The sequence below is a fragment of the Delphinus delphis genome, chromosome 8 (genome assembly GCF_949987515.2).
Source record: "Delphinus delphis chromosome 8, mDelDel1.2, whole genome shotgun sequence".
Taxonomy (NCBI): Eukaryota; Metazoa; Chordata; class Mammalia; order Artiodactyla; family Delphinidae; genus Delphinus; species Delphinus delphis.
This window is the reverse complement of record NC_082690.1, coordinates 99824989-99851902: the sequence shown is the minus strand read 5'-3', so window position 1 is coordinate 99851902 and position 26914 is coordinate 99824989. Positions and strand designations below refer to the sequence as shown.

Below are 26914 nucleotides of genomic sequence, written 5' to 3'. Positions count from 1 at the left end.
GGCTTTTATCCATCTAGACAGGCAAGTTGAAGGGAATTCAAACCTAGAGGACCATCCTAGCCTGCTATGGAAATAAGCTTGGTGGAATCCCACCCTCCAAAGTGAGTTCTTAATTAGCCTCAGATCAATTGAAAGTACTGTCAAATAAGAAATCCCAAACTCATTAGAAAAAAAAATTATCCATTTACCTTGTTCCTAGAATCCAAGAATGAAAATTAAACTCATCCTATTGACCTTGGAGAAAGGTAAAGAAATATTCTTACTACAGCTGTTCCCAGTAGGCCTGCAGTGTAGTCAAGCCTTGTATTCTGTCTCATTGTTGACCTGATGGTGGTCATTTCCACCATGGCTACTAAACCTTTCTTAAAGGACTTAAGCTACCAACAGGAAAGGATTATTATGTTTCTACTGAATTGAAAATATGACGTGTCCACAATTCAGAAAACCGCTAAACAGTAGAACAGTACTGCCTGCATCTGCCAATATTAACAACATCTGTGGAAGATTAGCGTATAAAAGACACCATTCAGGTCTGGCTTTGCTTCTTGAAAATGGCAATTCCACCTCTTAGGCTTTGTTCTCTGATTTGAAAAGTGAACTTGATAAAGAACACCTTGTAAAAGTGCAGACACACAAGCCAATGTTATTCGGGCTCTATATTCAAGGTGTAATTTATAAGAAAAAGAAAAGAACTTTTCAAACAACTGGAAAATTAAAGGATATAACATTTATATGCCCACCACTCAGCTGTAACAGATTTTAACATTTTTATGTTTGTTTCAGATATATTTTAGAAATAAAACATGACAATGTTTTATTGTTTTAATGTTAGCCCTTCCACACCAGCACCATGTGCCCCTACTTAACGCAATTCTCCTTCCCTCTCCTGAGATAGTAACCATGATCCCCATGCATGGTTTTACACTTTTACTAAATGAGTATATATATATAGGTAGCGTTCGTTTTACAAATATAGCACATTTGCATATTTTTAAAGCTTTACAAGTGAGGTCATGCTAAAAATATTCTGCAACTCATCTCTAAGAGTATTAAACTGACAGACCTATGGCTTATTCATTGTATCTGCTACATAGGACTTAAAGTTTGAACATGTGTTGTTCTCAAAGTTTTCCATAAATTCATTCATTTAGTCATTAAAACAGTCCTAGGAGGTAGATATTATTTTCCTCCCATTATACAGATGATCAAGTGATACATGGAGGAATTAAATAACCTGCCCCGAGTCACACAGCTAGTAAGTGGCATGTAATCTGCATAGGATCAGACTCTGAGATAAGGGTTCAAAGCTCAAGATTGGTTCAAAAGGAGCACAGTAACACAATAGCTAATATTGAGGAGGGTTCCTGGTGGGCAGGTGTGCTTCATTAAGTGACAGGTGGAACCACGCACCTTTCTGAAAGTTCTTTATCAACTCTGTCTTTTCCAGCTTCATCTTCGCTCACCATAAGAAGTCAAACTAAAAGAATTTGAATGCGTTACCAGACAAACTACCAGTACCTCTGTCCGTGGTTTACTGAATGCTACTAACAGCTGTGTGGGTGACAATGACCCTTCCACACCAGCCTCCCAGCTTAGGCCCTGTTTTGAGGTTAATTATTCAGACATCAAGAAGTATAGCCACAAAGACACAGCATGTTTTATTTGTAGAATCATCTCTCCATAAAAATTATATATTTATATATATCTTATCATAAGAGAATATGCAACGGCTACATTGCCACTTATTTATAAGAAACACTTTTTTAAAACATATAAAGCATTAGGCACTACCTGAACCCTAACTTCTAGATGACCTCTCAGGACGTGGCACAGAAAAGTTCCAAAATCTATATTGATGGGTTTTAAAATTAAAGAATGCTATCGTAACAGAGTTATCAAGATTGCCACAGAATAATCTAGAACAGAACCACATTTGCACTCTCATGAACTAAAGAATGAGGCATTTTAAGTGGAAGTGACTGATGGGATGGCTTTGCCAGCAGAATAAAAAGACAGGGAGTTAATAAACAGCTGCAGTGTAGTTGCTGACACACTCAGTACAGAGAACACACTGACTAACACTCTGACCACTGAATATTGAGCATCTACTATGTGCTGGTCGTCAGAGGGAATGGTTGAGGAGATTGAGACACTTGACGATTTTTATCCCAGTAAAAGCTATTTAAAGTGAATGGTTTGCTTATCAGATTATGTTTAAACCAGACTGGAGATTTAATGAATCTGACATGATAACTGGGGTGAGGGAAGATTTATCAATAAGACCAGAACATATATAAACACATGGAAATAGCATTTTTTTCCTAAACATGATTGTAATTAATGTAAGACATCACGTAGACAGCATTTAAAACAAAAACCGAAAAACAAAAACAAAAACACTAATTAGCAGAGCTTTGGGCTTTTTCTTTCCTTATATCAACCCCAGCACCTGCTGCCTGTTCTAAGGATCCTCACCGAGGAGTGTTGCAAGTATGGAATCCAAGGCAATTCAAACAGGTAAGGGTTGGTTAAGTTCCAGGAAGAACAAGAACTGGTAGAGGGAATATCATTTTTGAACTTTGTAAGATTGTTGTTGATAGTGCTTGGAGTGGCATCCAAAAATGGTGAGCTACAAGTTTTAAAGAAGAGAAAATCTGCACGTCGGGTTACATTTAAAAATAAACCATCGAGTCTCATTTTGGCTTGATTCATTGCTGTCCACCCTACTTTAATAGTCATAGGTTCAAGACCACCACCATGCTGCCCCTACTGGATTTTTTAAAAATTTTATTGAAGTGTAGTTGACTTACAATATTATATTAGTTTTAGGTGTACAATCTATTAAAAATTGCATATTTTTCTAGATTATACTCCATAAAAAGTTGTTATGAAATATTGACTGTTTCCCTGTGCTGCACATTATATTCTCGTAACTTATATTATACCTTGTAGTTTGTACCTCTTAATCCCCTTCACCTATGTTGCCCCTCCTCCCACTCCCTGCCCTTTGGTAACCACTAGTTTGTTCTCTGTCTTCGTGAGTCTGTTTTATGTTTGTTGTATTTTGCAGAGTCCACCCATCAACAGATGAATGGACAAAGAAGATGTGGTATATATATACAATGGAATATTAGGCATAAAAAAGAATGAAAATTTGACATTTGTGACAACGTTGATTTGGGGGGAGGGGGAGTGGGAATAACACTATTAAGAATTCCACCTCCGCCTCCCAATGACCCGCTATTGAAGAATCTATTCCCCAATATAGAGAATGTTAGCTCTGATAGCCTTATGAAGAAGTTATCCAAAGACAGCTCTCACTAGCATAAAGTAAGAGTCCTAGATCTTTTAAATTTTCCACTCATAAAATACCAGAACAGTAAAAGGGTTATTTCATTGATCCTTAAAATATAAAAAAAAAAAGTTTAGGGGGGGCCTACCTGGTGGCGCAGTGGTTGAGAGTCTGCCTGCCGATGCAGGGGACACGGGTTCGTGCCCCGGTCCGGGAAGATCCCACATGCTGCGGAGTGGCTGGGCCCATGAGCCATGGCCGCTGAGCCTGCGCGTCTGCAGCCTGTGCTCCGCAACGGGAGAGGCCGCAGCAGTGAGAGGCCCGCGTACCGCAAAAAAAAACAACAAAAAAAGTTGAGGACTTTTTCCCAAAAGCCATAGGGTCATGGTATCTATATTAAACAAGCACCCGAATTCCCTTTTAGAAAAAAACCTTTTTCAATCCAATTATGTGCATTCGGGTGTACAGGATTTATCTAAGTTACCAAAATTGGAAAACATTAGGTCTTGTATAGAATAGAGAATTATAAACTGAAGTCAGGATTTAATTTCTTCTAAATGTTTGGCCTTAAAGAGTGGACAATGAGGGCTTCCCTGGTGGCGCAGTGGTTGAAAGTCCACCTGCCGATGCAGGGGACACGGGCTCGTGCCCCGGTCCGGGAAGATCCCACATGCTGCGGAGCGGCTGGGCCCGTGAGCCATGGCCGCTGAGCCTGAGCGTCCCGAGCCTGTGCTCCGCGACGGGAGAGGCCACAACAGTGAGAGGCCCGCGTACCGCAAAAAAAAAAAAAAAAGGTCTTTTTTGTCCCATTAGGTTTTCTCCAGGGGAGTGATTTCTTAATCAGTTCTCTGTTGTAACATAATGCAGAAAGAGGTCACTGGAAAAATTCCTTTAAGGTGTATTGTTTTCAGGTGCGTGTCACAGGCCAGCTGGTTCTCATTTTACTTTCTATGAACTACTTGTTAAAAGTAAAATGTTTATAGCACAGGGAGATCAGCTTCAGTGCTTTGTGACCACCTAGAGGGGTGGGGTAGGGAGGGTGGGAGGGAGATGCAAGAGGGAGGCAGGCAGACTCTCAACCACTGCGCCACCAGGGAAGCCCAAAAAAGACCTTTTTAATTGAAGTATACCATCTCACACAGAAGTTTTAATGAAATTGGAACAAGAAACAGATCAATTCAAGATGTAAGATCTTTACATTAAAGTCTCTTCCCATGGATTCTGAAGAGACTGTTTCCACAAAGACCACTAAGAAAATTCCAGCTCAGGCTTTGGACCATCGGTGCCACCAGTTAGCATTTCTGGAGACTGAAATTGTGAAATTGAAATGACGAATGGCCAGGCTAGAAACAAAGGCTACAGCTTCTACTTAATAATTTTACTCGGGAGATTTGGCTTCCAACATTACCACAGTGCTAGAAAGATTACAGAGAAGCACTTTTATGTAAAGCCATGATTGGAGTTTTGTGTCTTCTGACTACGTGCTTATTGGGGAGACATTCAAAAACACTGTGTTATGGCAAAATAAAAATTTCCATAATCCTAACACAGGGACAACCTCTGTAAACACATTTAGGTGTATACTTTTGCTGTTACTCATGTTTAAATTGTCATACTGGATTACCATTTTTCAACCTGTTAATTTATACAATAAATATTCTCATGTAAATAAAATATTTCCAAGGACATTTCATAGGCATATAACATTCAGTAACGTGTTGCTATTAAATGTGTTATTTCAGTCAAAATTCTATTAACTGGGGCTTCCCTGATGGCACAGTGGTTGAGAGTCTGCCTGCCGATGCAGGGGACACGGGTTCGTGCCCCGGTCTGGGAAGATCCCACATGCCGCAGAGCAGCTGGGCCCATGAGCCTGTGCGTCTGGAGCCTGTGCTCCGCAGCGGGAGAGGCCACAACAGTGAGAGGCCCACGTACCACAAAAAAAAAAAAAAAAAAATTCTATCAATTGTATATAAAGTATGGAAAATGGATACTGTGTGCTCCTTATTTCTCTTATTAATTAAAAATGTATTCAATAGTAAGTTCCAGTATAGCAGAATAAAGATCACCAAAAATTCACTTCTCCAAAAGGGAACCCTCCCTACACTGTTGGTGGGAATGTAAATTGGTGCAGCCACTACGGAGAACAGTATGGAGGTTCCTTTAAAAACTAAAAATAGAGTTACCATATCATCCAGGATTCCCACTCCTAGGCTTATGTCCAGAGAAGACTCTAATTCAAAAAGATACATGCACCCCAATGTTCATAGCAGCACTGTTTACAGTAGCCAAGACATGGAAGCAACCTAAATGTCCATCAACAGATGAATGGATAAAGAAGATGGGGTATATACACACAGTGGAATATTACTCAGCCATAAAAAAGAATGAAGCATTGCCATTTACAGCAACATGGATAGACCTAGGGATTATCATACTAAGTGAAGTAAGTCAGACAGAGAAAGACAAATATATGGTATCACTTAATGTGTGAAGTTTACAAAATGATACAGATGAACTTATTTACAAAACATAAATAGACCCACAGACATAAAAAACAAATTTATGGTTGCCAGAGTGGGAAAAGGTGGGGTAATGGGTAAATTAGGAGTTTGGGATTAGCAGACACAAACTACCATATGCAAAATGGATAAACAACAAGGTCCAGCTGTATAGTACAGGGAACTAGATTCAATATCTTGTAATAACTACAATGGAAAAGAATCTGAAAAGAATATATATATATATATATATATATATATATATAAAACGGAATCCCTTTGCTGTACATCAGAAACTAACAACACTGTAAATCAATTATATTTCAATTAAAATAAAAAAACACAAAAATTCACTTTTCTAAAAAATAAAAGACAAAAAAACTGGCAGAAACTGTCAAATTTAACTTTCTCACAATTCTAGAAATTAACCTAAGGCTTGCAACCATCCAAGGAGCATGTATTCAAGACTAACGGTGGAATCGCAGTAAGAACAATGAGCTCTGTGACATTCTAAGTTGTCCTATGCCAATTCCTATCTCCCCAGCTCCATAGTAGCCATGAAAACCAACAGCCTAGCAGAACCCAAAGAACACAGAACAGTCTGGGGCTCCCTAAAATCCCATCCCCAGAGAACTGTCATTACTGGAGCTCTGTGGAAGTTTTCCTGAAATCCTGGTCTTAATTTGACTTAACTCAAAATATGCTCAATTTGAATAGACCTAGATCAAGTAAGCAGATTGAATTAATAATTAAACACTACCCACAGAGAAAAAATCCAAGCCTACATGGCTTCACTGGTGAATTCTACCAAACATTTAAAGAATTAATACCAATGCTTCACAAACTCTCCCAAGAAATAGACGAGGACAAAACTGCTCAACTCATTCTATGAAGCCAGTATTACCCTGATACCAAAACCAGACATCACAAAAAGAACTACAGACCGATATACTGTATGAATGTAGATATGAAATTCCTTAATAAAATACTAGAAAAATGACACATAGACAAATGGAAAACAATAGGGAGAGCCCAGAAGTAAACTATTACATATTATAGTCAATTAATTTATGACAAGCCAAGAATACACATTAGGGAAAGTAGAGTCTCTTCAATAAATAGTATTGGGAAAACTGGACAGCCATATGCAAAAGAATGAACCTGGACCACTATATTACACCACATATAAAAATTGACCCAAAGTGGATCAAAGACTTGAACATAAGATCTGAAACCATAAAACTCCTAGAGGAAAACATAGGCAATATATTTCTTGACACTGGTCTTGGCAATGTTTTTTTTGTTTTGTTTTGGATCTGACTCCAAAAGCAAAGGCAACAAAAGTAAGAATAAACAAGTGAACTACATCAAACTAAAAAACTTCTGCACAGCAAAGGAAGTCATCAATAAAATTAAAAGGCAACCTACTGAATGGGAGAAAGTATTTGTAAATCATATATCTTATTAGGGGTTAATATCCAAAATATGTAAAGAACTCATACAATTCAATAAAAAAATCCAATTTTTAAAAACAGGCAGAAGATCTGAATAGACATTTTTCCAAAGACAACATGCAGGTGGCCACCAAGTACATGAAAAAATGCTCAATCATCAGGGAAATGCAAATCAAAACCACAATGAGATATCATCTCACACCTGTTAAAATGGCTATTATCAAAAAGGCAAGAAATAAAAAATTAAAAAAATTTTTTAAATTTAAAAAAATGGCAAGAAATAACAAGTGTCAGTGAGGATGTGAAGAAAAGGGAACAATTGTGCACTGTTGGTGGGAATGTAAATTGGTGCAACCACTATGGAAATCAGTATGGAAGTTCCTCAAAAAAAATTAAAAATAGAATTACCATATGATCCAGAAATTCCACTTCTGGGTACTTATATGAAGAAAATGAAAACACCAATTCGAAAAAATGTCTGCACCCCCATGTTCAGTGTAGCATTGTTTACAATAGCCAAGACATGGAAACAACCTAAGTGTCTACTGATGAATGAATAGATAAAGAAAATATATACACACACATACACACACACACACACACACACACACACACACACACACAAATGGAATATTATTCCAGGATAAAAAATAAAATCTCACCATTCACGACAACATGGATGGACCTTGAGGGCATTATGCTAAGTGAGATAAGTCAGATAGAGAAAGACAAATACTGCATGATCTCACTTATATATGGAAAGTATACATAACATACTTAAAAAGCAAAAACAAACAAAAAATTCCAAGCTCACACAGAGAACAGACTGGCCAGACTGGTGATTACCAGAGGCAGGGATTGGGGGTGGGCAAAATGGGTGAAGAGGGTCAAAAGGTACAAACTTCCGGTTACAAAATCAATAAGTGATGGAGATGTAATGTACAACATAGTGACTCTAGTTAATAATACTGTATTGCATATTTTCAGTATACTTTTAAGTATATCTTGAAAGTTCTCATCACAAAAAAATGAAAGTTTGAAGCTACGTGTGGTGATGCATATTAACTAGACTTATCATGGTGATCATTTTGTAATATATATATAAATATTGAATCATTATGTTGTACACCTGAAACTAATGTAATGTTATATGTCAATTATACCTCGATAAAAATTTTTAAAAAGAAAAGAAATTCATCCAATAAGTACATTAAAAGATACGCAATATCATTAATCACCAGGGAAATGCAAATCAAAACTACAATGATACCATTTCACACCCCTTGAGGTTACCAGAATCCAAAAGACAGAAAATAGCAAGTATTGGCAAGGATGCGGAAAAATTGGACCCTCATACACTGCATGTAAAATGCAACAGTCACTTTGGGAAAGTCTGGCAGTTCCTCAAAAATGTAGCATTACCACGTGACCCCGCAATTTAACTTCTACATATTTACCCAAGATAATTCAAAACTTGTGCACAAATGTGCATAGCAGCACTATTCATAATAGCCAGAAAGTGGAAACAACCCACGTGTGGTATATCCATACAATGAACTATTATTCAGCAATGAAAAGGAATTAAGTATTGATATATACAATATGGATAAATTTTGAATACATGCTAAGTGAAAGAATTCAGTCACAGAAGGCTACACATTACATGGTTCCATTTATATGCAATGTCGAGAATATGCTAATTTATAGAAAGAGAAGTTAGATTAGTGGTTTCCAGGAGCTGGGGGAAAGCAGACCGGGGAGTGACTGCTAATGGATATGAGGTGCCTTTTGGGGGTGATTAAAATACTCTGGAATTACATAGTGAAGATGATTGTACATCTTTGTAAATATACTAAAACCACTATATTGTACACTTTTAAATTTTTTAAATAAACTATTCTTCCCTACTCCATGACGGGTAGTTAAACCAAGTGATAAAGCCCTGCTCTTTTTTTTTAATGCTAACTAATGGAATTCTAGATGCTACCCTTTGATGGAAAATCTTCATAATAAATAAAAGTAAACCTGAGAAAGAAATGAAGCCACCAAGGAAGAGATCCTTTGTACCATATAACTTGTTCAAAGAATCTGACTTGGTAAGGTGTTAAATCAAAATCCCCCTCCCCCACCCCTCCACCCAGTCCTGGAACTTGAGAATTTTCAAAACCATAAACCAAATTGTTCCACACATACAAATCTATCCTTCAAGTATAATTTCAAAAGGGTCTTGTAATACTGAAAACTTTAAAAATGGTTTCCATGCCCTAAGAAAATAACCTTTAAAGAAATCTGTAGTTCTGATGGATTGTTTCATTTCATAGTTTTCTGTCCCTGTAATAACATTGTAGTTGATCTCTGTGCATCGCTCTTACTACCTCTTATTTAATTCTATAAACTTTGTAAAGCCATGCTATCAATCTTTTAGCCTTTGTTGTTTTTCCCTTATGCCCATAATAAGTCATGCTTTGAAATATGAGAAAGGTACATGAAGGCGAAAGGAATTAGAAATATGCGTACTTCAAAAAAGAAGTTGAATTAGTAAGTTTTCTGGATGTAAAGTAGTAAACTGAAGGAAACTGGAATTGTTTATATCACTCACAAACCACACACCTCTCAATAGATAGTTGAGTTATTCTCCATATAATGTTTCTCTACATACATATTTTTTTAGTTCATGTTGTAAAACCACTGCATGTTAAGTGCAAAGTCCACTTTTTCTTCCTCCACCAAAGGTCAATGTTGAATTGCCTGAAAGTTCCTGTCAGAAAATCCAGGTTCATTCCCGCTCTCCCGCTCCTTAGTTCTATTACCTTAGACAAGTTACCTAGACTTGACTTCACTCTAGCTATATAACCACAAAGAAAAATGAAAAATAGAGGAGGTTTTACCACCAAGGATCAAAAAATTACAACCTTAGCCAATAACTCCAAGGAGTATATTTGAAAGGGCAATTATAGACCAAACTCATTCACAGACAGAGATGTAAAAATTATCAAAGTACTAGCAAATTCACCTCTCGTCAAACATTCTCAGATGTCTCCTTCTGAATCCCCCTAGTGCTTTCTATCTCTGACAAACACTGCAATCCACAATTTTCCATTGCCTCCTTCTTCCAAAGAAGGATGTAAATCTCAATTTACCAGTATCTAAGCTTCAGTCCTTCCTCTGTTGGACAGCTCCATGACTTGGGGTAAATTGTTAGCCTTTTTAGCCTCAGTTACTTAACATGAAAACTGGGAATGATACGTTCTTTTCAGTGTTTCTAGACTTTAGGAGATCTAAGGACCAAAGATGTATGAGTGGTTGAAAAGTCATAGTAAAATATAGGGCAATGTATTCTCCCCAATGGGCCATGAGCTTTTCAAGGCCAATTCCTGGGTCCCATTGGTCTTTCTATTCTAAAAGTATCAAACTCGAGTGTCATAAAAATGAGCAGGTTCTTCACCTTTGGCTTTGACCTTGATTCTACCCATCTTGCACCAGCTAAGCACAGCAGCCACTGCAAGGTAAGATGGGGGGCGTAGTTTGTTATTGTGAAATGGTCACAGCTCTTACCTCTTTCTGAATCCCACACTCAATGACAAGATAATTAAACTCATACCCCTTCTCAGTTAGGCTGGTGACAGGACAGCCAGTTCTCAGAGACACTTCATCAGAATGCAAGAGGCGGCCTTGACCAAGGAGAGTCAGTGGAACAACAGCCCAGAATGTAGAAGTACACCCTATGGACACTGTTGAAAGAATCCAAAAAAGAAAGATTCAGATAGAAATTTTTGTCCTAGAGGACACTGAAAGAAAATGTGAGCTTCTTATTAAAATATATATATAGATACATATATATATTTATCTATGTATATGTATATGTATATGTATATATACCCCTTAGAACACCCTTGACAGATGCAGTGTGATTGTTCAGATAAAGTCATAACAGTTGTGAGTGAAAATTAACCTCAGGTCAGACTTGCAGGCTTATCTGGAGACATCCTCCGTCTCCTTCACCCAGTGCCATTTCCTTAAAAACTACAGACTTAAGCTAAATGTGGGATGCTATCTCTGCTTCACTTGCTGTGTGGGATTGGCCCCAGACTGGAGCAGCCTCAAGCTGGTATGATGGCCTTGGGTCTACATGACAAAACCAGTGTAAATGATGGGTGGGACACGAAAACAGCAGCTTCTCTGTAGCCTCTGGCCCTCCTCTAAAGCAGCCAAACACACCTTTTGTGGGTGAAGAGACAAAGGAAACCATATATTCGAGCAATATATGGTTCTGCCAATGTAATGAAGATCTGTACCTGCTGTGTCTCCTGCCCTGTATCCTTCTATAAAGCAAAATGAAGATAGTCTTAGATTAAAGCCTACTGGCGTCTGGTGAGTCTGACTGTGAAATCGAATCATCCACAGCCGTGGGCCCTCATTAATTCTACTACAAGGAATATATCCTAAGGAAGTTTTTAGATAGAGATGTAAAGGCATTCTTACAAATAAAGCTATCCATCACTATATTTTCATGATAAGGAAATACTAGAAATAAAAAAATGTTTAAAGTACTACATAGAAAGTAAACTTATCTAGTGACTTTTTTAATAAAGAAAGCGATACAGAGTTTAGGTGAGGAACAATGACTGTAAAGTAAGCCACAGGTCTGACACATGGACAAAGTAAGTGGGATGCAAATAAAACAACAGATATTACCAAAAAAAAAAAAGAAAAGAAAAAAATCCCACTAACTCAAAAAGATACATGGACCCCAATGTTCATAGCAGCATTATTTACAATTGCCAAGTCATGGAAGCAACCTAAATGTCCATCAACAGACATGGTGTGTGTGTCTGTGTGTGTACACACATATACATATATACAATGGAATACTACTCAGCCATAAAAAAGAATGAAATCTTGCCATTTGCAGCAACATGGATGGACTTGGAGGACATTATGCTAACTGAAATAAGTCAGACAGAGAAAGATAAACACTGTATGATATCACTTATATGTGGAATCTAAAAATATAACAAACTAGTGAATATAACAAAAAGAAGCAGACTCACAGGTAAAGAACAAACTAGCGGTTACTGGGGGTGGGTGCATTATAGGGGTGGGAGAGTGGGAGGTATAAACTATTGGGTGTAAAGTAAGCTCAAGATTGTATTAAACAACACAGGGAATGTAGCCAATATTTTATAATAACTGATTAAATGGAAAGTAACCTTTAAAATAGTATAAAAGATTTTTAAGCAGATATAAAAGATAACTTTATGACTTAGGAAAAATAAATGAGGAGAGAGAAATGAAGATCTTTGTTTCCACGCCTCGATTTAGAAGTAACTCACAAACACTCAAATAGAGTTACAGATGTAGAAAACAAATTTATGGTTACCAGGGGGTAAGGGGCTGGGGGGGATAAATTGGGAGATTGGGATTGACATACACACACTACTATATATAAACTAGATAATAAGGACCTGCTGTATACCACAAGGAACACTACTCAATACTCTGTAATAAACTATATGGGAAAAGAATCTAAAAAAGAGTGGATACATGTATATGTATAACTGATGCACTTTGCTGTACACCTGAAACAAACACAACATTGTAAATCAACTATACTCCAATAAAAATTTTTAAATAAATAAAAACAAGGGGACAGGGGATGACCAGAGATAGGGGGCTGGATAATGAGTAGATCAGAATGGGACATGGAAAAGAAAGCTGAAACTTCAAGCAGGGAAATCTTTTCCCCAAGGCAGGGTGAATGAGGTGGAGAGCTGTGCAGTGGAAAATACCTACATCTAAAAGGAAACATAAAAAATAGCTCTTGACATCCACCAGAGGGCAGACAGCAGAAGCAAGAAGAACTACAATCCTGCAGCCTGCAGAACAAAAACCACATTCACAGAAAGATAGACAAGATGAAAAAGCAGAGGGCTATGTACCAGATGAAGGAACAAGATAAAACCCCAGAAAAACAACTAAATGAAGTGGAGATAGGCAACCTTCCAGAAAAAGAATTCAGAATAATGATAGTGAAGATGATCCAGGACCTCAGAAAAAGAATGGAGACAAAGATCGAGAAGATGCAAGAAATGTGTAACAAAGACCTAGAAGAATTAAAGAACAAACAAACAGAGATGAACAATACAATAACTGAAATGAAAACTACACTAGAAGGAATCAATAGCAGAATAACTGACACAGAAGAATGAATAAGTGACCTGGAAGACAGAATGCTGGAATTCACTGCTGCGGAACAGAATAAAGAAAAAAGAATGAAAAGCAATGAAGACAGCCTAAGAGACCTCTGGGGCAACATTAAACACAACAACATTCGCATTATAGGGGTCCCAGAAGGAGAAGAGAGAGAGAAAGGACCCAAGAAAATATTTGAAGAGATTATAGTCGAAAACTCTCTAACATGGGAAAGGAAATAGCCACCCAAGTCCAGGAAGTGCAGTGAGTCCCATACAGGTTAAACCCAAGGAGAAACATGCCGAGACACATAGTAATCAAATTGGCAAATATTAAAGACAAAGAAAAATTATTGAAAGCAGCTAGGGAAAAATGACAAATAACATACAAGGGAACTCCCATAAGGTTAACAGCTGACTTCTCAGCAGAAACTCTACAAGCCAGAAGGGTGTGGCATGATATACTTAAAGTGATGAAAGGGAGGAACCTACAGCCAAGATTACTCTACCTGGCAAGGATCTAATTCAGATTTGATGGAGAAATCAAAAGCTTTACAGACAAGCAAAAGCTAAGAGAATTCAGCACCACCAAACCAGCTGTACAACAAATACTAAAGGAACTTCTCTAAGTGGGAAACACAAGAGAAGAAAAGGACATACAAAAACAAACCCAAAACAATTAAAAAAGTGGTCATAGGAAATACATATAGATAATTACTCTAAACATGAATGGTTTAAATGCTCCAACCAAAAGACACAGGCTTGCTGAATGGATACAAAAACAAGACCCATATATATGCAGTCTACAAGAGACCCACTTCAGACCAAGGGACACATACAGACTGAAAGTGAGGGGATGGAAAAAGATATTCCATGCAAATGGAAATCAAAAGAAAACTGGAGTAGCAATACTCGTATCAGATAAAATAAATTTAAAATAAAGAATGTTACAAGAGACAAGGAAGGACACTACATAATGACCAAGGGATCAATCCAAGAAGAAGATATAACAATTATAAATATATATGCACCCAACATAGGAGCACCTCAATACATAAGGCAACTTTTCCCAATGGACAGATCATCCAAAATGAAAATAAATAAGGAAACAGAAGCTTTAAATGACACAATAGACCAGATAGATTTCATTGATATTTATAGGACATTCCACCCAAAAACAGCAGATTACACTTTCTTCTCAAGTGCGCACGGAACATTCTCCAGGATAGATCACATCTTGGGTCACAAATCAAGCCTCAGTAAATTTAAGAAAATAGAAATCATATAAAAAATATATTCTGACCACAGCGCTATGAGATTAGAAATGTATTACAGGGAAAAGAAGGTAAAAAACACAAACACATGGAGGCCAACACATGGAGGTTACTAAATAACCCAGATCACTGAAGATATCAAAGAGGAAATCAAAAAATACCTAGAGAAAAATGACAATGAAAATACGATGATCCAAAACCTATGGGATGCAGCAAAAGCAGTTCTAAGAGGGAAGTTTATAGAAATACAATCCTACCTCAAGAATAAGAAAAAAATCCCAAATAAAAAATCTAAGCTTACACCTAAAGGAACTAGAGAAAGAAAAAACAAAACCCAAAATTAGCAGAAGAAATCATAAAGATCAGAGCAGAAATAAATGAAACAGAAACAAAGAAAACAATAGCAAAGATCAATAAAACTAAAAGCTGGTTCTTTGAGAAGATAACCAAAATTGATAAACCATTAGCCAGACTCATCAAGCAAAAGAGGGAGAAGACTCAAATCAATAAAATCAGAAATGAAAAAGGAGAACTTACAACAGACACCGCAGAAATACAAAGCATCCTAAGAGACTGCTACAAGCAACTCTATGCCAATAAAATGGACAACCTGGAAGAAATGGACAAATGCTTAGCAAGGTATAACCTTCCAAGACTGAACCAGGAAGAAATAGAAAATATGAAGAGACCAATCACAAGTAATGAAATTGAAACTGTGATGAAAAATCTTCCAGTAAACAAAAGTCCAGGACCAGATGGCTTCACAGGTGAATTCTATCAAACATTTAGAGAAGAGCTAACATCCATCATTCTCAAACTCTTCCAAAAAACTGCAGAAGAAGGAACACTTCCAAACTCATTCTATGAGGCCACCATTACCCTTATACCAAAACCAGACAAAGATACTACAAAAAAAGAAAATTACAGACCAATATCACTGATGAATATAGATGCAAAAATCCTCAACAAAATACTAGCAAACAGAATCCAACAACACATTAAAAGGATAATACACCATGATCCAGTGGATTTATCCCAAGGATGCAAGGATTCTTCAATATACGCAAATCAATCAATGTGATCCACCATATTAACAAATTGAAGAAGAAAAACCATATGATCCTCTCAGTAGATGCAGAAAAAGCTTTTGACAAAATTCAACACCATTTATGATAAAAACTCTCCAGAAAGTGGGCATAGAGGGAACCTACCTCAACATAATAAAGGCCATATACAACAAACCCACAGCAAACATCATTCTCAATGGTGAAAAACTGAAAGCATTTCCTCTAAGATCAGGAGTAAGACAAGGATGTCCACTCTCACCGCTATTATTCAACATAGTTTTGGAAGTCCTAGCCACGGCAATCAGAGAAAAAAAAAAGAAATAAAAGGAATACAAATCGGAAAAGAAGTAAAACAGTCACTGTTTGCAGATGACACGATACCATACATAAAGAATCCTAAAGATGCCACCAGAAAACTATTAGAGCTAATCAATGAATTTGGTAACGTACCAGGATACAAAATTAATGCACAGAAATCTCTTGCATTCCTATACACTAATGATGAAAAATCTGAAAAAGAAATTAAGGAAACACTCCCATTTACCATTGCAACAGAAAGAATAAAATACCAAGGAATAAACCTACCTAGGGAGACAAAAGACCTGTATGCAGAAAACGATAAGACACTGATGAAAGAAATTAAAGATAATACCAAGAGATGGAGAGATATACCATGCTCTTGGATTGGAAGAATCAGTATTGTGAAAATGACTATACTACCCAAAGCAATCTACAGATTCAATGCAATCCTTATCAAATTACCAATGGCATTTTTTACAAAACTAGAACAGAAAATCTTAAAATTTGTATGGAGACACACAAGACCCCGAATAGCCAAAGCAGTCTTGAGGGAACAAAATGGAGCTGGAGGAATCAGACTCCCTGACTTCAGACTACACTACAAAGCTACAGTAATCAAGACAAGATGGTACTGGCACAAAAACAGAAATATAGATCAATTGAACAGGATAGAAAGCCCAGAGATAAACCCACGCACCTATGGTCAACTAATCTATGACAAAGGAGGCAAGGATATACAATGAAGAAAAGACAGTCTCTTCAATAAGTGGTGCTGGGAAAACTGGACAGCTACATGTAAAAGAATGAAATTAGAACACTCCCTAACACCATACACAAAAATAAACTCAAAATGGATTAGAGACCTAAGTGTAAGACCAGGCACTATTAAACTCTTAAAGGAAAACATAGGAAGAACACTCTGACATAAATCACAGCAAGATATTTTTTGATCTATCTCCTAGAGTAATGGAAATAAAAACAAAAATAAACAAATGGGACCTAATGAAACTTCAAAGCTTTTGCACAGCAAAGGAAACCATAAACAAGACGAAAAGACAACCCTCAGAATGGGAGAAAATATTTGCCAATGAATCAATGGACAAAGGATTAATATCCAAATATATAAATAGTTCATGCAGCTCAATATTAAAGAAACAAAGAAGCCAATCCAAAAATGGGCAGAAGACCTAAACAGACATTTCTCCAAAGAAGACATACAGATGGCCAAGAAGCACACGAAAAGCTGCTCAACATCACTAATTATTAGAGAAATGTAAATCAAAACTACAATGAGGTACCACCTCACAGCAGTTAGAATGGGCTTCATCAGAAAATCTACAAACAACAAATGCTGGAGAGGGTGTACAGTAAAGGGAACCCTCTTCCACTTTTGGTGGCAATATAAATTGATACAGCCACTATGGAGAACAGTATGGAGGTTCCTTAAAAAACTAAAAATAGAATTACCATCTGTTCCAGCAATCCCATTACTGGGCATATACCCAGAGAAAACCATAATTCAAAAAGACACATGCACCCCAATGTTCATTACAGCACTATTTACAATAGCCAGGTCATGGAAGCAACCTACATGCCCATCGACAGACGAATGGATAAAGATGTGGTACATATATACAATGGAATATTACTCAGCCATAGAAAGGAACGAAATTGGGTCATTTGTTGAGACGTGGATGGATCTAGAGACTGTCATACAGAGTGAAGTAAGTCAGAAAGAGAAAAACAAATATCGTATATTAACACATATATGTGGAACCTAGAAAAATGGTACAGATGAACTGGTTTGCAGGGCAGAAATTGAGACACAGATGTAGAGAACAAAGGTACGGACGCCAAGGCGGGAAAGCCACGGTGGGTGGGGGTGGGGGTGGGGGTGGGCTGAATTGGCCGATTGGGATTGACATGTATACACTGATGTTTATAAAACTGATGACTAATAAGAACCTGCTGTATAAAAGTAAATAAATAAAATTCAAAAATTAAGAAAAAAATAGCTCTTCTCCCAAGCATGAGGATAAACTAGATAAATCACTTGCTTTGGGAGGGTGCGGAGGTAGAGGGCAAACGAGAGGAAGCAACACCACTACAGAAGTCAGGAAAATAAAATGGCAAATCACTTCTACTCAAAACAGCACACAGCAAGAGACCCAGCAACCTCTACACCTTCAGCAAAACATGAGGGCTGCTCTAGTACCTGACTCTTCCTCAGAAAACGCCGAAATTATGCAGAGAAGTAAAGATGATCGGAACCCCACAGAAGCCTTCACGATGTCAGCTCCCAACCAAAGACCCTGGAAAACCACAGGAAATCGGTAGCACCTGGCCTGTTTTGAATACTTTTATAGCCAATGCCACACCCAGCTGACTGCATTTACAAGTCACTTTGTGCTGATTGATTTTATTTTCCAGGAATATGGATTGTTTTTGCTGATTCAAATTGCTTAATATCTGGAAAATAGGGAAAGCACAAAGAACGAAATTAAACTCTTTATAAAAGCCACCATGTTTTATATTCAGAGAAAGACTTCTTTCTACCACCTGAAACTTGACATTCTCCTGATCACTCCAGTACAGAAATCAGGAATGCAAAGAAAGTACCACCACAAACCTTTGAGAATGTGACTTCTCCAGGCCCTCTGAAGTTCCTGGGAGAAGAAGTTCCTGAAATTCCAGAGTGTCAATGTGTTTATTGAATTGTTGGGGAATGACATTTAGGGAGATATTTTAAGCCAGTAGTTTTCCAACCTTAGCAGGATCAGAATCACCTGCAGGGCTTGTTAAAACACAGATTGCTAGGCTGTGCCCCAGATTCTAATTCGAGGCTGCCATGGGGCCTAAGAATGTGTTTCTGAAAGTTCCAGGTGATGCTGATGTGCCGGTCCCAGGACCACACTTTGAGAACCACTGACTCAGATAATATTACTTTAGAGAACCACATAGTTCAATGGCTCACAAACTTGAGGTTAATTATCAAAATTATCAGGAGGGTTATTTAAAAATGTAGATGTCGGGCTTCCCTGGTGGCGCAGTGGTTGAGAGTCCGCCTGCCGATGCAGGGGACACGGGTTCGTGCCCCGGTCCAGAAAGATCCCACATGCCATGGAGCGGCTAGGCCCGTGAGCCACGGCCACTGAGCCTGTGCGTCCGGAGCCTGTGCTCTGCAACGGGAGAGGCCACAACAGTGAGAGGCCCACATACAGCAAAAAAAAAAAAAAAAATGTAGATGTCTTAGTTCCACTCCAGTCCAATGGGATCTAATTGTAGCTGAAAGCTTTAGAGTACATCTGAATCACTGCAGGTTCTTCTGAAAAAATGTACATTTCTAGAGTCTAAACCAGAGGGACAAGGCCCAGGAATCTGCATTTTTAACAATTGCCCCAGGTGATTCGTGGAGGCTCATACTTTGAGAAACCTGGAGCAGAGGTCCTCAGGACTACTGATGAGGGAGGGAGGGAGGGAGGCCTCCAGTTCTCCTTCAGTGATTTCCATTTCATTTTCATCTGTTTTACATTGGAGCCTTTTTTTTTTAACCACCAACGTTATAAATCCTCTATGTCCTTTGAAGTGTAAGATCTTAATATTAAATTAGAAACTAGATGTGACTAGAGGTTGCTCCATGAATGTCATCTTTGATACACCAATGAGGAATAAAAAAGTAGGATTCCAAATCCTACTTCCCTTCATATATTCTCCTGGCATTTCCAACACCTATATAATATAAATGCTATAAATGTAAAACAAATGTTTTATAAATTTATAAAATTATACATTTACAAATGTAACACATTTATGTTATTTGTGCTAGTAGTTGTGCTCTTTTGAGGATCTGGAATGATCTAAAAGAAAACAGACCAGTCCAACCAGCATGATACTGGACCTAATTCCAGAATCGGCAACCTGAACAAAAACCTTTCCATAAGAGGGAAGAAAAACCTTCACACGAGGCAGCACTTCCCTCCTCCCAACTGTAGCTTCTTCTAGACATCCACACATTATAATAGGAAAAAAGAGGTGGGATAAATCAGCATGCCACCAGGCCATTTTGTACCACCTCCAGATCTGGGAAGGAAGGACCTCTGCTCACGACTCAGGCTCTAGAGGGCTTCACTCTGGCCTTCTCCACTGTGCCCTTCGCCTGGGGGAGAAGATGTGTTGGATCAAGAGGACAAGCCACCCAGAGCCCAAACCTCCAGAATTTTCTACCCAAATGGCCCTCATTTCACACCCAAGGCCCACATGAGTCTCTCCCCTGAGTCTGTCCTCCCTGGTGTGGGTACCCCTTGGCCCAGTGGGTGACCAAAAGGTAGTTGCCTACTAGAAATATGACCAGAACTTGGACACGTCATTTGTAGTGTCCACACCCATGCTCTCCGTGTGTGTGGGGCCCCTCACAACACAGATTGGAGTGGGATTGGGAAGAGAGGAGAAATTGGGCCACAGGCTATGGGTGGGCCATAAGTGGAGTGGAGATAGATGGTGGCTCTCACCACATTGCAATGTTCCAACACAGAACTCTGAGGACTCTGAAAATTCCAAATTAAAATCTGCCTTTCTATCTCATTATGAAAGTTGGTTCGTCAAAATAGGAGGTCAGAACATATCTTGGTTAACAGTTTCTTTGATTGATTTATAAGTTTTATAAGATATCTGGAACATGTGCCTCCACTTGTACCCTTGCTGCTGTCCCCATATATGCTGGTTAGGAACGGACCTGGGCCATTTGGGCTCAGCTCAGAGTAGCTGGTCCTGGGCCATATCTACTGACCTCCTTGGAAGCTCTTAGGACCTTGTCTAGCTCAGCCAATGACCGTGAAGGACCTGGATTTTACTAGACTTCTTGGTTCACCCCTCAATGTTCACCTCTAGTAAATCAAGCAAATAAACGGAATTACATAAGTCGTGTTTAATAGCATGTACAGAGGCGAAACAAAAGGAGTACAGATTATCTCATAGTGCATTTACCTGATTAGATAAAGAAATACTGAATAATAGATGACTCTAATGTACTTAATACTTGGGTGACCTTGACTCCAGACCCTAGATGCTTAAATCCTGAATTCTCTCTCAGTCTTGCTGGAAACCTCCTCAATCTACTTTTATTTTCTAGTTTGTTCCTATGTAAACTTCTAACATTTATCGCAGTGTGATTATAGGCCAATACACGTTATTAATTTATTATTTGGTTTAAGCATCTGGGGCAGTTCCTTTCAGCAAATATTTGACAACCTCTCATGTAGCAGGCATTCTGCATGGTGCAGTAGGAGATACAATGGTGAACAAGGAAGATTGAGCCTTGCCTTTGAGGAGCTCACTGTCTGGCAGGGAAACAAACACAGTTAAGAAATATTGATAATTCTGCAAATAACTAATTGCAATTTCTCGTATGTGCTACAAAGGAAAGTACAGAGTGCCAAGGGTGTAGATAACAGAGGAACATAACCAAGTCTGGAGGTGCTATGAGAGTGTCCCTGAGGAAGTACAGCTCCCCTTAACCACAAGGGATGCCTGAAACAGAGGATAGTACCAAACCCTATATATACTGTTTTCCCTATACGTACATAGCTATAATAAAGTTTAATTTATAAATTAGGCACAATAAGAGATTAAGAACAATAACTAGTAATAAAATAGAACAATTATAACAACATACTATAATAAATGGTAGGTGAATGTGGTCTCTCTCTCCCAGGATACCTTATTGTAAGAATGTAATGCCTTTTCCATTTTAAGGAAGCACTTTTCATGCACTGTGGCCTTCCCTTTTGCAGTTTGAGGTGGCTAGGTAGACTTGATCCTGGGTGAAGCCTACTGGGCCTCAATAGTTTGATCATGAATCTGTATCCAACCTCACTGGTGCTGGTAGAGCAGAGTAGACATCGCTGGCAGGAGATTGGAGGGTGGGAGAAAAGGAGGATCTAGGGTATTTCTCCCCCTTAATCTCTCCTCATGAGACATCCCCAGTGAGGGTACCCCTGCCAGGCAGCACTACCTTCCACAGTTCCATGGCTTCCGTTGGCCCCTCCAAGTCTAGGGTAGTGACAGTCTGCAGTTGCTAAACTCTGGGGTGCCTCATCTTCTCCTATTTACTCTTTCAGCTCTTCTAAAACCCCTCGTTATTAGCAGAAAATGAGATATTAATAATCTGTGGCATGTGGTGGCATCACACTACTTAATTTGCCACCCGTTGCTTCTTACGATGATGAGCCAGTTGAAGGCAAGATTTCTGAAGGTCGGTTAGCTTCTGCAGTTGGCTGTGAGAGCGACAGGAATGATTTAGGAGAATATGGGGTGAGATGGCTACTTCTGACGTCATGGACCAGCTTACAGGAATAAAATTTTAAGTTCAAGATCTTAAGTTCTCTGTTTGACTTATGTTCAGAAAACCAGAGAACTTCTATACAAGCCTGACAAGATGTCATTATTTCTTATACCCACAGGCCAGAGGATGCTGAGAATTAATGCCAAGAGCTAACTGTACAGCTTGCAGAATTATAATGCAAGTATAGCTTACAGCCCACCAAAGTCTCTGTTGTAAGGATTTGATCATTGACTAGGAAGGAGTGGGACCCTAAGAATCAAGATAGGTATTTTGAATATACTTGAAAGGACCTGAGAATCTTAATCATATAATCAATTTGAAACTTTCTTGTTAAAAGAATTAGCTTCTCCTATCCTGGCTGAACAGCCTAGGCTTCCTTTGCTTAAAGACCCTATAATAATCTAATTTGCGGCAGTTTTCCTGCAAGGATACGGCTGTTCTCCTTAAAGCCTAGACCTATGACCACTCATTGTCTCTGGAACCATCACTAGGGTTAGATCCCACTATGCCCCAGGAAGACAAGTGCAAAGTTTGATCCAACAGGAGACAGCTTAAACACAAAAATAATTACGAGATCTTTCTAATTTACATTTGCAGAAACCTAGGAAAGATATTTGGAATTGGATTCTTGGCATATTAGATCAAAGAAAACAATATAATGTTGGATCATGAGAAATATTAATGTAGATGCAGTTATCAGAGACTATGAATTGTGCTAACTTTAGCTATAGGAAGTGACCCCAACATTTTACTTGGTTGAAAGCTGGACTTAATAGTGACCTACATTAGGAAGGATGAGAGGCCAGAAATGCACTGTCAAATGCTTAAGGAGATGGGAATGTTGAAGAGAATTTATATCATGTGCAACCCACTCGCCTAGCCTCTCTCTTCCTTGGGAAAGTCCAGAGAATACTCTCCTAACTATGACATTAAGAAATGAACTAGTGATGGGAAATGGATGAGAATGATAGTGAGAGACTTGACCATTGAAATTATCTCAGTCAGTCTGATGTGATCCTAAATTAGCCAAGATTAGATGACACTACTTAACCATCAAAGATAAGGTTGGAGCAATTACTATAACTGGTAAGAGAACCAGAGTGACAATAGAAGTGTTTTGACTGGTAGACATCAGCTAATGAATAATGAGGTAGCTAGAAATGAAATAGATGGTCAGCTTACAAAAGTATTGCTTGAACTATATAACTGGAAAAAATTCTAAGTATCACATGTCAGTTATCGACTGCTGTGTAACTAATCACTCCAAAACCTAGTAGATTAAAAATCATTTTCTCACAAATCTATGGGTCATCAATTTAGGCTGGATTTAGCTGGATAGTTATTCTATTAATTTTGCCTGGGGTTATTCATGTTATTTTATTCACCTGGTGGCTAAACTAGTGCAAAATGATCTAGAATCACCTCACTCCTTGGCGGGGGTTGGCAGGCTGACAGCTAGACTGTCTCAGTTCTCCACAATATGGCCCTTCCATCAGGCTAGCTCATGTTCATACACACGGTGGGTCTCCAGATTCACACAACAGAACGCAGTGCAAAAGCAACTTTCAACCTTCCACTTCCATCATATTTGCTAACTTCCTATGGACCCAAGTAAGTCGCATGACCAAGCCCAAAGTCAAGTCCAGGATTAAGGAGATCTCCTGTATGGAAATATAAATTTTACAGACGTTAGTATACAGGTGTCACATAAAGCCTTGAGATTTAACGAGATCCAGGAACTGAACCCCAGAATATTACAACTTTAGAAAATCAGGCACGTTACGAGGAACCAGCAAGAGAAAACGAAAAAAGGATCACTCAGAAAGGCAGGAAAAAAACTCCATAGGGCTTCCCTGGTGGCGCAGTGGTTGAGAGTCCGCCTGCCGATGCAGGGGACACGGGTTCGTGCCCCGGTCCGGGAAGATCCCACATGCCACGGAGCGGCTGGGCCCGTGAGCCATGGCCGCTGAGCCTGCGCGTCCGGAGCCTGCGCTCCGCAACGGGAGAGGCCACAACGGTGAGAGGCCCGCGTACCGCAAAAAAAAAAAAAACTCCATAAAAGGATGGTGTTCCAGCCAAGTAAAGTAAGTATTTGAGAAGAAAAGAGCAATCAATCATCAGGTGAGGTAAATGAGAATTTTAAATTCACAATGAAAGCAGCAGTGTGGAAGTGACTTTTGATCTCGATAAGACCAGTTTTAGCGAAAGGGTGAGGGTATTCAAGTCTAAATAGAATAGTTTTAAGCCAGAAATGAGAAAACAGTTTTTAGCTGCAGGACATTGCTTCTGATATAATAACTAGGAAAATATGACACATTTTTTTATTTTTCTCATTTTTATTGGAGTATAGTTGATTTACAATGTTGTGTTAGTTTCAGGTGTACAGCAAAGTGAATCAGCTATACATATACATATATCCAGTCTTTTTTTAGGTTCTTTTCCCATATAGGTCATTACAGAGTATTGAACAGAGTTTCCTGTGCTATACAGTAGATCATTATTCGTTATCTATTTTATATATAGTAGTGTGTCTATGTCAATCCCTAACTCCCAATTTATCCCTCCCCCCCCTTAGATTGGAAAACTGTGGAAGTAATGCAGACTGAATGAATTAGAGGTAGTAGAATGTGACCAATAAACGGATCTGTCGACTGTAATGGACAACAGGGTAAACCCATCAGTGATCAACATATCAGCATTAGCAGAGGAAAAAAATGGAGGAAAAGATGTCATAATTAAGCCCATAGCTAAGGTGATATATTCTCTTTTTTCCCAACTTTATTGAGATATAAATGACAAAAATTGTATATATATTAAGGTGAACAACAAGATGATTTGATATACATATATATTATGAAATGATCACCATAATCAAGCTAATTAACATTTCCATCATCTCACATAATACCATTTTTTTGTATGTGGGGGGAGAACACATAAGATCTACTCTTAGCAAATTTCAAGCATACAATACAGTATTATTAACTATAGGCACTATGCTGTACATTAGGTCCCCAGAATATATTCATCTTATAGCTGAAAGTTTGTACCCTTTGTCCAACATTTCCCTTTTTCCCCCAATCCCCAACCCCTGGCAACCACCATTCTACCATCTGCTTCTATGACTTCGACTTTTTTTAGGTGCCACATATAAGTGATATCATACAGTATTTGTCTTTCTCTAATTTATTTCATTTAGCATAATGCCTTCAAGGTCCATCCATTTAGTCACAAATAGTAGGATTTCCTTCTTTCTCATGACTGAATAATATCACATTGTATATATATATATATATCACGTTTTCTTTATCCATTCGTCAGTTGACGGACACTTAGATTGATGCCGTAATCCTGGCTGTTGGCAACAACGCTGCTAAGAATGTAGGAGTACAGATATCTCTGAGATACTGTAACTGTGCTTGTTTTTCAACCAAAGAATGGTTAATAGTTAAAGCTCAGGGGTTTGGTGGACTGGTTCCTGTTTCACTTTGAGTTTTTTGCTCTGTTTCTGCCTTTGTTCTTGTTTTTACAGAAATATATGACCACTGACCCATAGAACAGATATGCTGATCTGGACAATGTAATGACCACACTCAAGTTCTAACATCAGCAAGGTACTTCGTGATTAGTGTACACATCTCCGAAAACAGAAGAGCAGCCTACCCCCAGCAAGTAGCCTGCAGCCGTTTCCTGCTTCCCTTCTTATATAAATCCTGGCTAACACTTGAAGAGTTGGGAGTTGGTTCTTTCAGGCAGTAGTCCACTTTCTCCCCAGGTTGTCGGTTTCCTTAAAATAAAGCTACTTTTCCTTTACCCAACACTTGTTTCTCAGTGTTGGTTTCTTCAGAAACAAGCAACAGAAACTGAGTTCCATCACAATACAGATTTCACTTCCTTTGGATATATGCCCAGAATTGAGATTGCTGAATCAAAAAATAGTTCTGTTTTTAACTTCTTAAGAAAATGCCATACCGTTTTCATGATGACTGTACCAATTTCCATTCCCACCAACATGGCACAGGGGTTCCCTTTCCTTCAAATCCTCACCAACACTTGTTACCTCTTTTCTTTTTGACAACAGCCATCCTAACAGGCGTGAGGTGACATCTCACTGTGGTTTTGATTTGCATTTCCCTGACGATAGTGATGTTGAGCACCTTTGCATGTACTTACTGGCCATTTGTGTATCTTCTTTGAAAAATATCTGTTCAGGTCCTTTGCCCATATTCCAGTGGGATTATTTGGGTTTTTTGCTATTGATCTGTAGGAGTTCCTTATATATTTTAGATGTTAATACCTTATCAGGTATATGGTATCTAATAAATATTTTTTTCCCATTCCCTAGGCTGCCTCTTTATTTTGTTGATGGTTTCCTTTGCTATGCAGAAGCTTTTCAGTTTGATATAGTCCCGTTTGTTATTTTTGCTTTTGCTGTTTATGCTCTCAGTTGCATATACAAAAAAAATCATTGCCAAGACAAATGTCAAGGAGCTTC

At 38.4% G+C, this 26914-nt stretch overlaps 1 protein-coding gene across 1 annotated transcript; it reads right to left on the bottom strand.

Moving 5' to 3' along the window:
• Positions 1-1916: 1916 nt before the first annotated feature.
• Positions 1917-26433, bottom strand: OOSP3 (oocyte secreted protein family member 3). The gene is made up of 6 exons (XM_060019709.1): positions 26392-26433; positions 18295-18391; positions 10803-10978; positions 8541-8605; positions 2476-2629; positions 1917-1991 (listed from the first exon to the last, which is right to left on the bottom strand). The coding sequence occupies exons 1-6, from the start codon at positions 26431-26433 to the stop codon at positions 1917-1919; spliced, it is 609 nt and encodes a 202-aa protein (XP_059875692.1).
• Between the last annotated feature and the right edge of the window lie 481 nt (positions 26434-26914).